Source organism: Leptonychotes weddellii, chromosome 6, assembly GCF_054177405.1.
Source record: "Leptonychotes weddellii isolate Sample4059 chromosome 6, ASM5417740v2, whole genome shotgun sequence".
NCBI classification, from domain to species: domain Eukaryota; kingdom Metazoa; phylum Chordata; class Mammalia; order Carnivora; family Phocidae; genus Leptonychotes; species Leptonychotes weddellii.
The window spans coordinates 108,896,350-108,908,797 of record NC_138374.1 but is presented as its reverse complement, the minus strand read 5'-3'; the positions used below and the strand labels follow the sequence as shown (position 1 = coordinate 108,908,797).

At 47.3% G+C, this 12,448-nt stretch overlaps 1 protein-coding gene across 1 annotated transcript; it reads right to left on the bottom strand.

Moving 5' to 3' along the window:
* Window positions 1-217: 217 nt before the first annotated feature.
* On the bottom strand, window positions 218-4,807 carry IL10 (interleukin 10). The gene is made up of 5 exons (XM_006734055.2): window positions 4,486-4,807; window positions 3,614-3,673; window positions 3,198-3,350; window positions 2,113-2,178; window positions 218-1,044 (listed from the first exon to the last, which is right to left on the bottom strand). Exons 1-5 carry the CDS (start codon window positions 4,648-4,650, stop codon window positions 952-954), a joined length of 537 nt encoding a protein of 178 aa, XP_006734118.1. The 5' UTR covers window positions 4,651-4,807; the 3' UTR covers window positions 218-951.
* Window positions 4,808-12,448: the final 7,641 nt, after the last annotated feature.

Here is a 12,448-nt window from a genome sequence, read left to right as displayed (position 1 = left end):
AGAGAGAGAGAGAGATTGAGATAGAGAGAGCATGAGTGGGGGGAGAGGCAGTGGAAGAAGCAGGCTCCATGCTGAGCAAAGAGCCCGATGTGGGACTCAAGCCCCGGACCCTGGGGACATGACCTGAGCTGAAGGCAGACGCTTAACTGACTGAGCCACCCAGGTGTCCCTGAGGGAATAATTTTAGTCAAACAGAAAGTCAACTGACACCATAACATGATTTTAATGATTCATTTATTTATTAAAAATTAAAATCTGCTATGAAAACAGACAAACAATGTAACATTCCCAGAGGAATTGAATTGCTTCTAGTTAAAACTAAGTTCTATTAGAACCAACTTTTGGTTGTTATAAATAACAAGCAGGCCACAGCTTTCAAGAATGAAGTGGTTGGGAATGAGGTCAAGGGAATTCCTCTGAGCCACTGGAATACTAAGTATCAAAGGGGCTCCCTAGTTTCTCTTCCTAAGAGGGTAAGAGTCTTTTTAACACTCTAGGAGCCCCAGGCCCAGGGACAAGAGAAATTATAGGGAGGTCAGGGAAATAGCTCAACAGCTATCCAGTATGGTCAGGCTTGGAATGGAAGCTTCAGTACTCCCCGCCAAGAAACATTTTTTTCCTTATATAACTTACAATTTATCTTAAAATACTCAAATACCACAGGGTATCACCCTATGAAAACAGCTTACACACAGGTGAAAAAAATAAATATTGAAAAAGATTATAATATTGGGCTTCTTTCTAAATAGTTCACAGAGAAGCTCAGTAAATAAATACAAATAGGAGTTGAGGTATCAGAGGTAATAAATATTCTAAGAGAGAGGTACGGCAGGGTTCTCCACGGAGTTGTTCAGCTCTCCTCCATCCCTGGATGGGATTTTGCAGATCTCCAATTTATGTCCTAGAGTTGAGAAGAGTTGCCATCCTGGATGTTTTGTTCCCCAGCCTGTTTCAGATTTTCATCTTCATTGTCATGTAGGTTTCTATGTAGTTGATGAAGATGTCAAACTCACTCATGGCTTTGTAGACACCTCTCTCTTGGAGCTGTGTAGGGAGATAAGAAATGTTTAGTGAAAGCCCCATCTAAGTGAGTAAATGGGTCTCTGGCTTGGATGGGTATGACTCTGAGGCTCAGGTGCCATACTTGCTCTCGTAAGTCAGGAGGTGAAGGATAGGCTCTAGGAAGCTGAGGGTATGCCCAGTGCCTTGGGAAAGGCTATGCATTTGTCTAAGGCATGGCTAGCAAGTAACAAGAGGAACATTCGCTTTTTTAAAGCACAGTCTACAAAATGATGCCTTAACAATTTTAAAGGTCATGTGCTCACATGATGCTTATTCAGAATTTGGAGAGAAGATGTTAGAGGAACAGCTTTGAAAGCAAGTCAGTAAGAGGAGGAAAGAGAGCCCTTTTATGTGGATGTCCTCCCACCAATGGATGGAACAGGCCCTGCCCTGCTCCTCGGGCCTACTGTCAGGGGGTTTATGGCTCCTGACGTTGGAACCCTGCCCAGTGTCTGTCTGCAGCCCACAAAGAGGACAGAGACCGCATGGCTTCTGGGAAATGGGGTCGAGCAGTGCACGGGCAGTTGGAAGCCTGAAACCCCACTGGATCTGAGAGCTGATATTCAGAGGCACTTGGCAGGTGTGAATGGCAGCTAGAAAGTGAGTATGGACCAACTCTAGATTAATGAGAATTCTGCTTCCTGCTCAGAGTTTTGGGGAGTTCCGGCTAAACCCCTGGGTGTGTTTGTGTGTGTGCATTCACGTGTTGGCTTCCTGCACGTGTGGCTTTAGTCTAGATTCCCAAGAAGCTACTTTCTGTTTCCTTCGTCACTCTCCCCAGCATCTAGCTCACTGCATTCACAGGTTGGCTGACTGGCTCAACCCACAGGCCTGCAAAGGCGGGGAACAGTCATTTAGAAACCCCCAAAGACACTTCACAGAAAACAAATATAAGCGAGGCAGCAGCTCCTCACTGGCTGAGGAGGTCACACCATCTGTTGGGTTCCCACACCCCCTTCAAGAGGAGGACGGGGCCTGCTTAGCACCTGCTAACTTGGGGAGTGGGTAGAGGTCATGGTCCCCAAGCCCCTTCTGCCACCATCCACTTACCTTACTAAAGGCACTCTTCACCTGCTCCACCGCCTTGCTCTTATTCTCACAGGGCAGAAAGCGATGCTGTGGAGGAAAAGAGAAAGTGTTAACGCCATGGGCTCCCAGCTCCTGTGTCCACAGCACCTGGGGGCCCAGCCAGTAGCATGAAGAAGGGGCCAGACTCATCTTGGATACCTAAGCCCCGTAGCTCCTTCGGGAGAACTGAGCCCCACCTCACCCTTGCCCACTAGACAGAGACAAAACAGCCCAGGGAAATGAAAAGTGCTTCTCTAGGAGCCACTCTGAGGCATTTGCAAAGCTTGCGTGGAAACCCAGGAGCGAGAGCTTGGAGCTTCCTCTCTGAACGCCACAGTGCTGACAAGTGCTGAGCCGGCCATTCTGTCCTTCCCTGCTTCCCTATCCTGTCCCTCTTCTTCAGGTCCAGCCACAGGGACCATTTCTGAGTCCCTGAGGAGTAGAGATGCAGTCTCAGGCATGCAGACCAAAACATTTGCAGAGTCCCATTCTACAAACAGAGACCAACTGACTGATGCCCCGAGGAAACCAGTGGCAAGGGGATCATTTCAGTTAGAGAAGTTTTTTCTCCTGGGGAATTGTTTAGAGACACTAGCCTGGGGGCGAGTAGCTTCCTGGCTCTTCTAAAATGCCAAGGAAAGTCCTGTCAGTCAGCTGGGCCCCACTTAAGAGCTCTGCTTTCAAAAGGTAGAGAATGAGAGGTAAGTGGAATTTCTTCTCCCAGGGACTCTGCCTCCTGGCCCGTTTGGCTGGGCCTGGGGTTAAGGTCCAAAGGGACTGAAGCTCTGGACCCCTTTCATAAAGAGAGAGGGGAGTAGTTAATAACCCACAAATGACTCACAAATAACAGGAAAGCTGTTTGCAAACATGTAAATGCCTAGCAGCCTCCCCCACTCCTTGCTCAGAGAGAAATGAGCAAGAGATGGAACTCTAGTGCCTTTCCGAGAGTGCTCCTGCCAGTCTGTCTCTGCGTCTGGGTGTGAGCGGGGTTTCAGGAAGAGCCCGAGAGCCACAAGGGAAAGAACTCAGCCCGAGAGCCACAAGGGAAAGAACTCGGCCGCACTCACACAACGCCGCAGCCTCAGCCTGAGGGTCTTCAGCTTTTCCCCCAGGGAGTTCACGTGTTCCTTGATGTTTGGGTCGTGGTTCTCAGCCTGGGGCATCACCTCCTCCAGGTAGAATTGGATCATCTCCGACAAGGCTTGGCAACCCAGGTAACCCTAAGGGCAGGAGCCAGGGTTGGGGGGACGGTGACTGGGAGGAAGAGCTGCTGCCCTAGCTTGAGAGGGCAGCTTTGTCCCCAGGGACCTTTCTTAAGCAGCCACCTCTCTCTCCCCACCCCCCAGGACAGCCCTTTGGCTGTGTGTTAAGATATTTCCACTTCTCCTTTTCAAAGCAAAGGAAGCAGACCCTGCTCCCGGAGGCCTCCCTTCTCTGAGTCACGCTGCACCCTCTCCTCCCACATACCTCCTCAGGCTCTCACCTTAAAGTCCTCCAGCAAGGACTCAGTCAACAACATGTTGTCCAGCTTGTCCTTCATTTGCTGCAAGAAGGACAAAGGGAGAATGAACCTGACCTTTGAGGAAATGTCTCTCTGATGCCCTCTTATTTATAGAGCTTCTAATTTTTAATCAGTGCAGCCTGGCCCCAAAACGGAAAGGAAATTTTCAAAACAGGACATTCGGCAGTGCTGGAACCCTTAGTTCAATCAGGTCCTTTTCCTCAGGATCAAGTTATTTTAAAAATTCTGCCAGGTTTTGAAGCCATGGCAGATGCTTGACTCGGTCCTGGTCTCCTTTCTGCAGAGCCGAATCAGGGTCGAAGGGTCCACCCTTGCCCACCCACACTTCGGGGCTCCTTGCTTGTCTTTCTCCCCACTGCGGACATCCAGTTGCAGCTTTGAAAGCTGTTTGGAGATGGGAAGCATCTCCTAAAGCAGGCTTCCCCCACACCCCTTCCCAGCACGGCGCTTTCCCCAACCAGCAGGTTTCCAGGTTCTTTATGTTTTCCTGCCACAAGGGATGGGGAACAACACATCTTCATCTTCAGTCAGACCCTTTGTGATTTCCCCCAGCCAACTGAGCTCCAGTGGAATCTTTATAAAAAGTTTCTAAGCACAGGAGTCCTAGTGCACCTAGTGTTAGGTGGCTTTTTCTGCACCTTCGCTGCATCACTGGGCTTAGCTGAACTCACTGAGCCTCTGGCTTGACCTGGGACTCTTAAAGAATTTCAGTTTGAAGGAAAGGGATGCTGCGGATGGAAGTGAACAAGAGGGAGGATTCTTAGAGCTCTAGCAGAATGCCTGGTGGAGGCAGTCCCAGCAAGGAAGGAAGGACAGGAAGGTATCATACTCACAAAAAAAGTCTTCACCCTGCCGAAGGCAGCTCGGAGCTCTCGGAGCATGTGGGGCAGGCTGGCTGGGAAGTGGGTGCAGTTGTCCTCAGACAGGGCGCTCTGGTGTCGGCTGGCTCCTACCCCGGCCAGGAGGACCAGGCAACACAGCAGCGCTGGGCTGGGCATGCTGAAGCTCTGCCTTCTGAGAGCCTGCCTTGTGGTTTGGTGTTGCAAGAGCAAGCCCCTGATGTGTAGACCTTCACCTACTGTGTCCCCCTTTTATATTGTGGGTGCGGTGAGGCCTCCCCATTCATAAAAAGCCACAGAGTCAGATTTCCTGGCAAACGTTTTCTTCTGATTAACGCCCCTCCTTCCCTAGACCTCTCCAACTTTGCATTCGTTGAACTTCTTAAAGTTGTTAATTTTTTGCATTGTAAGCGAAAGGGATTGTTGAACAATGAACTTTTGCATTACAGCTATTTTAGGAAGAGCTACCTCTCTCTCTGTTTTAAAATAACTTTCCAGCTTTTCTTAATAAAAAAAAAAGTTGATTTCCTGGGGTGAACAGCTGTTCTGTGCACAGAGGCCCACAGTTGTGGGTTCCATTCGCGTGTTCCTAGGTCATAGTGACGTGGACAAATTGACCGTTCCAGAATGTACTGGAGTTGAGAAATAATTGGATCCCCTCCCCAACCTGGGTTGCATACCCAAGGCTTTTCCTTGCTGAATTGGGAAGAGCCTCAGTTTCCCTAAGTGAGAACCAGGGTGAGCTAAATATCCTCAAAGATCCCTCTGGTTCTTTCATTTTATGTTCCAGGATGTCCTCTTGCAGAGGCCAGCTTCCCACAGGACAAGCAGGGCCATAGGATGTACTCCAGGCTCCTTCTCTAGCCCTGAGTTCATTTCAACTCTCAGATCCATGTCATTACCTCCTCGGCTGTCCCAGTACTTGGGGAAGTTAGTAAGAGTAATCCACACCTACTGATAGCTTGGCACCTGCCAGTCACTGTGACCCTTATCATCTCCATTTTATAGCGAGTAAACTGAGGCACAGAGATGTTAAGTAACCTGCACAGGGTTACATGGGCACTAAGTGAGAGAGTCAGACTTTGCACCCAGGCCTACCTGACACCAAGGCCATGCTCCTTACTCTACTACTCTACGCTGTGCCCAGTGTGTGGAATGATAAGGTTGGATTGAAGAGTCCTTATGGTTTCTTTTAGTTGTGAGCTTCTATGGTTGGACACTTAAACTTGAAAGGTGGGAGGTGGGGGAAATAGAAATAACAAGAAAATTATGTCAGGATTCCCAGAAGGCTGGACAGCAGACCCCTTTCTTTTCTCTTATCGGGCCCTTCCCCCTTCCAAAGAAGTCTTAGCCATTTGTCTTGGACTTGCACACGTGGATGTGTGTGTGTTTGAGGGTGGGCAAGTAGGGGAGCCAGATGTAGTGAGGAAGGTTGCTCCACCTCCAATAAGGCCAGTCTGGAATGAGTCTGAGGGGAAAGAAATGACAGGGTCCAGCCCCAACTTGTGGATGTACCTTGTGGGTCAGGATCAGGGAGCTGTGGCCTCCCCTTCCAATAATTTGGGGAGTGTCAATGCAAAAACCTAAGAATCATGAAGGGAGAAAAGAACATTTTCGAAACAAGAGTGGAGATAAGGCAGAAATTTTTGCTCCTGCTGATTCACACTGGGCTTCAGAGGACTGAATTTTGCTGCCAGGAAGCAGAGAAAAGAGCCGAGGAGCTGAGTTTTCACCCCTTGTACCCTTCTCCTTTCCCTTTGTCTCCTGGGTTTCCTGAGCTGTGCCTGCTTTAGCTCATAGAGTTGACCGCCTTTCTGAGTTGGGTGTCCTGGGTGTAGACTCTGCATGGAGGAGTCAGGCCAGGTAAAGCTCTGAGGCCCTTCTCCCTGACCCAGGCAGCACAGACCCCTCCTATCTTTCTCTGCCACCATGCCCTGTACTTGCCTCCAGTACTAAACCCACAATCTGACATTGTTGTCATCTAGGTGCACACCTTGCCTCCCCCAGTCAGCTGTGAGCCCCCTGAAGTAGGATGTTATTTTATTATCCTTTGTGTACCCGGTGCCAAGCACAGGTCTGGTCCATGGAAGAAGGTGCCAGCTATGCAGCTTTCTCTTTCCTATGTTGGGATGGGCATAGCAGAGTACATGATGAGCGTGTACCGGGGCTGGAGGAAACAACCTGAAGGAGGCTGGTCTGAGCACAGGCAAGCACTCAGAAGGATAGGGAAGCACCTCAGGGAGGCAGGCTAGCATTTTTACAATTTCTTCTTATAATGTGAAATATATGTGCAAATGCACACATGCACATACACATGAGCAAGATGGCAGGCGGAAGGGAGGTGGGCAAAAGCCATTTCTTTCTTTAAGCCATTAGGTAGGGTTAGGTATGGGCTCTGACTTCTTTGTTTTGGAACGTGAAGCCAATGACCTCAAGCCATTTGTTGAATAACTGATTTTTCCCCCACGGATGTGAAATCACTGTCTTCTCTCATCTCAAAATTTCAGAATCTAAAGGATCAAAGATAACCATAGCAAATTTTCTGATGCACCCCCTTAAGTAACAAATGGAGATACCAGTATCTATCCTATCAACATACAGGATTGACATCAAGATGATAGAAGAAAATAGGGATGACCGTCTTGGGAAAAGCTAAGAGCCTCTGCTATTATATTGACAAAACAACAAGAATAAGAAAAATAGGCATCATTCTATTTCTCAAGTTCATTTGAAAAGTCATTACAATCCATTGGGAAAAGTCCTAAACCCATAGTCACATCTGAGACATAAATGTCAAAGTCTGCACGTTATAGGAAGTTTGAGTCTGGGTTTTAGTAAAAGGGAAGAGCCCTTGTAGGGGAGGAAGTGAGAGAGTGGGCATCTATGGATGATGGACTGTCATTCTGGGCACCATTTTGTTCTGTGGATTTCAAGAGACTCAAATGCCACTGATCACTGTGAGCTCCATGAGGGCAAATGGCCTGGGTCCAATATTCCCTCAAGTTCAGATGCATAGCAGGGTCTAAAAAATGATCATTAAATTGAATCTAAATGACTTTTTCCAGTAAGGACTCTCTGGGGAATCAGAGGAAGGTTGTGGGAGAGGAAATATCTCCCCCCTTCCACCCCTGCTCCAGAATATTCCCAAATTTCTATATTCAGCTGCAAATGAAAGAAAATCTGATTAATCATGGCTTAAAAAAGGAAGGATATTATATTTTTTGGTCTCACTTAAGCCTGAGGCTCATGTCATGTACAGCACTCATGTCCTCTAGAGCCTGCTTTTTCTTGCCTTCCTGTTCTCCTCTCTATTGTTGCAAGATTCCAGAGAGAAGGGACGTGGGTAAAGTCCAAAGGCATGTCAACCCAGGAGATCCTAAAAATCTTTCCAGAAAGCTCCCTCTGTGAGTTTCACTACTTTAGCTGCAGAGGGGTCCAGCACTGCCAGTGTGTGTGTGTGTGTGTGTGTGTGTGTGTGTTCTGCACATGCGTGAGCACTGTGTAAATACATTTTGAGGGTCCCATCTAAGGGCACAAGAACTTATAAGGAATCTTCTTCCACCTACCCTTGTGCTCAGCAAAATGGCAGCCTCCTGGCGTCATTGTTCTGCACCTGGCCGAAGTTCTACAGTTCAGACCCAAGAGTGCAGAAGAGCCCTGTGGGGCTCCACTGGAGCCACAAATGGAAAGCTAAGGAATGGGGGCTTGCTGGGCTCAGGGTTCAACTAGCTTGCCTGGCAACAAGGGCCACTCAGGAGGGAACAGGCAGAGAAGGTGGGATGGTGCCCACCTGGGACAGACAAATGACATCCTGATGGAGAATCCCCTTGGGCCTTGGCTTCCACTCACCCATTAGTTATTATTTTAGGGCTGATAACGGGTGTTTCATTTCTTCTTACTTGGGACATCTAGTATGTCCAATGGTTTCCCCAGCTTGAAATTTCTAGTATTCCCTTGAATAACCTTCCTTAGCATCCTGGACAGAAGCTTCCTCAGCTGCTTTGCTGCAACAGGCCTGGGCAACAGCACAGAGGCTGACAGCACAACCCCAAGTGTGGCTGGGTGGGGGCCTTGGGGCACAGGGCTCTGTGGCTCCGTCCGCCTCTGGGCTTCTCTGACTTTGGCCTTGTGGCCGCACTGCTTCAGAATATGGGCCAGGTGGCTTAGAAGTTTCAAAGAACCCAAGTAGGGGCCACCCCTAGGGCAAATCAAGCAAGAGTTATGCAAACTGGATTGGGTGCCTGTCCTAGGATCGTGGCTGGCAGACATTGCAAACCACAGCGGAAGGGCTGATCTTTGGACAGCCAACGTGGAATTCCCCTTTGTGCAACTGGGGCACCAAATCAAGCAATTTGGATTTTCCTTAGGGGACAGACACTGTGATCTGTGACTTCTCACATGAGAAATTTGGCGTACAGGGGCCAGGACACACCAGGTGTTGGAGCCTTTGCCACCCAGAGGACACAGCAGTTTCTGCTCTGCCTGCATGACTACCTAGAATAACTAGTGTAGTTAATAGAGTATTAGCGTAGTTATTTTCAGTACTAGTGTGGAATAGCTGTGCAATTGCACAGGGTCCCATACTTAGAAGGGCTCTTGCTCAGCTATTCCTGCCTTGAGATTCTTAGTAATTGTTGAACAAGTGGCCCCACAGTTTCATTTTGCACTGGCCCCCAATTTATGTAGTTAGTTCTGTAGAGGAGGCTGAAGTCATCTCCATTCTCTGGTCTCACCTTCACCTAGTGTTCCCTAATGCAGTACATGGCATGACCATCTAACCCAACATACAAGACAGAAACCTAAAAGTAACTTGCTGCTCCTCCCTCTCCCTTGCCAACCGTGACCAATCTAATACCAGGTGCTCCCGATTTTCTTCTTCTTCTTCTTCTTCTTCTTCTTCTTCTTCTTCTTCTTCTTGTTTTTGAGACTGTATTTATTTGAGAGAGTGAGTGAGAGAGAGCACAAGCAGGGGGAGGATCAAAGGGAGAGGGAGAAACAGAGGAAGGGGGAGAAGCAGACTCTCCCTGGGCAGGGATCCCAACACGGGGCTCGATCCCGGGCTCAGTCCTGGGACTTCAGGATCATGACCTGAGCCAAAAGCAGACGCTTAACCGACTGAGCCATCCAGGCGTCCTCTGGGTGCTCCTGATTTTTCTTCACAAACATCTTCCTAAGCTGCTTACTTTTCTCCAATTCTGTCATCCTCAGCAACAACCATCTGATTCAAATGACCATCTTATCTCTACTGGGCTCTAAGATAAAGGCTTAATTGATATTCTAATATCCATTTTCCAAACTGTTCTCCACTTTGTAGGTAGCATGTTTATTTGCAAACAACAATCTGATCATGACTCTTCTGTTTAAACCCTTCAGTGGCTTCCTACTTTCTCTTTCTTGGTAAAACAAAGGTCCATATTCTTCACACTGTCTACGACTTCTTTTTCATCTGACCCTTCTTCTGCCTCCACTTTCAGCACTCCTCACTTCCCTCTGCCCTCCAGCCTCATTGGCTTTCCTCTTTTTGTTTTCAAATAATTCAGGCTTTCTCTCTTACTACAGGGCCTTTGCACATGCAGTTCCCCCTTTCTGGATTGTTCTTCCCCTTCTCTTCATCCTTCAGTCCTCAGCTCAAGGTTACTTCCACAAATTCCTTCCTCCTTATTCCCGGTTGGATCTTCTGGGTATATCTTCTCACAACACCTTGCTCCTTTCCTTTATAGTACTTATGCCGGTTTATAATTATACTTGTGGCTTTGCGGCCATTTGATTGAGCTCCAGCCTTTTGCCATTAGACCGTCCTCCACAGGGCAGGGCCCTCTCTGTTTTTGATCATCATTGTTTGACTAGTACTTAGCACGATTCTGGGTACGTCCAAAGTCCTTGCTAAATATTTATTGACTGAGTGATTGAGTATGTGCTTCCTAAACTTTTTGGAGCTATAACTGGATGCATTTGTCTTCCATCCCATAGAAAGTAGAGGATGAATTCACTTAGGGGAACAGCTACCCTCACAAACTATATGCCTGTTCCCATTTAGCTTTTCCATTTTTTAAAAATCAATCTCACTACCAATCAACACTCTTCCAGGCAAGTGTGAACCAAATCCCCCATGGCTCTTGGAGTATTTAAAATGTCCCCTGTCACAGGGTATCAGAAGAAGAAGGACTTTAACCATTATGTAATCCATACCTCTCATTTTACAGATGGGCAAACTGAGGCCCAGAGGAGAAAGTGATTTTCCAAGGCACATGAAATAGTTAATGGCAAAGGTGGAATCTGAAGTCAATTCTCTCTGTGTTATTCTTCTCAAATCAGCACCTAATTCCTTGACTCAGATGAGTATTAAATCACTCTGAATTCTCATGGCCAACACCAACAACTAGAGGGCGCTGTCTAAGATGTGAGCAGTGTGTGGCTTTACAATGGTGAGAAGTTGAAAGTTGTGGAAGTAAGTTTCCATTTATAAAACAATTGTGAATCTATTATGTGCTTGTGAGGTGTGTAGCTTTGTGCTTGGGAAGTAGAGATGGGGGTAAGGGTTGCTTATATTTTTGTCCTAGGGAAATACTTGAAGCTTTAGAATCTTTGCCGACAGAAGAGGGTTTCTACCGTATTTTATCTCTGAGACATGACTGCAGTAGTGTTAAAAGGCATAGTTTGGCATGCCCTCCCACCAAGGAGCCCCTCAAGCACCATCTCTCTCCAGAAACCTTATTGAAGAGAGCAGACGATTGAGTATTTCCTGCCTATTCTGATTTTGCCTATTCTGATTTTTATCTCCGAAACATGCCCCCACTCTGAATCCTCAACCACATTCCACATATTTTGATGTATGGTTTAGATGCACATCTGTATCACATGTGTGAAGAGCCAAATGTTTCCTCCATCCTGGTTTCATGCCACTTCTGCTGTGACTGTGTCATTTACATGAAGCCTTATGTCATGACCTCTTTCGGGAAGGGAGCAGGACGGTGCCACTGTGTCCAGTGTGATCTAGATTCCCTAAGTCAGTTGTTCTCAAGCTGCTCGGATTCAGGACCCCTTTGCATTCTTCAAAATTGTTGACGATCCCAAAGAGCTTTTACTTAGGTGGATTCTATCTATCAATCTTTATTGTATTAGTAATCAAAACTGAGATATTAAAAAGATCTATGTATGACTTTTAAAATAATAATAAAAATTACATGTTAACATCCATAATGTATTTTTGTGAGAAATAACTCTATTTTCCAAATCGGAACACATTTGGTGAGCAGAGTGGCCTTGTTTGACATTTGTTCCAAATCTTTTCAAATACCTGGTTTAATAGAAGAGCTCGTATTCTTACATCTGTTTCTACATTGAATCTGTTGCAATTTGTTGTTTAGTTTGAAGTGTATGAAGAAAATCCAGCCTCACATAGATATACAGTTGGAAAGAGGAGGACCCCTCAGGGGTCCTTGGGGCACCCTTTGAGAACCACTGGCTTGATTTAACAAACATCTCTGGGTGAGGATGGATGAATGGGAGGAGGGTGGTCCAAGTTTGGCCTCAGAGGAAGGCGTGGGGGCGATACCAACAGGACAACTGATCTGGAGGGAGAAGGGAGACGCCCACTGCTTCATGGTTGTCTTCCTAATTCAGAGTTTCCAAATAGCCAGTGTGTGGTCCTTCAACACAGCTGCTGCTGTGAGCATCCACGTATGTCATGGAAGCTGAAGGGCCTCACGCGCGGTGTTTGTGGTTTCAAGTCAGAACGCATGGGAGTTTTGGGGCTGATTTGCAGTGCCCTACCGATTACTGTAAATCCTCTTCTCCAAGGGGCCTCAGGACCAGGTCGTAGGGGCTGCGTGTGGTCAGGGGGCACAGGGCTAGTAGAGGGTCTCCACTGCAGGCTTATGTGGGGTTCTACTTTCCATTTCCACTTTTAGTTCTTTTCTCTCTTTCTTGCTCTCTCTGCTTTCTCTTTGGTTAGCTT

Bases quoted from the DNA above. Each gene is read 5' to 3' on its own strand.
- IL10 (XM_006734055.2), bottom strand. From the start codon at position 4,650: ATGCCCAGCCCAGCGCTGCTGTGTTGCCTGGTCCTCCTGGCCGGGGTA. The intron at 3,351-3,613 runs GTGAGAGCCTGA...TCCTGCCCTTAG, and splicing joins CCTTGCTGGAGGACTTTAAG to GGTTACCTGGGTTGCCAAGC. The intron at 2,179-3,197 runs GTGAGTGCGGCC...TTTCCTCCACAG, and splicing joins GGCTGAGGCTGCGGCGTTGT to CATCGCTTTCTGCCCTGTGA.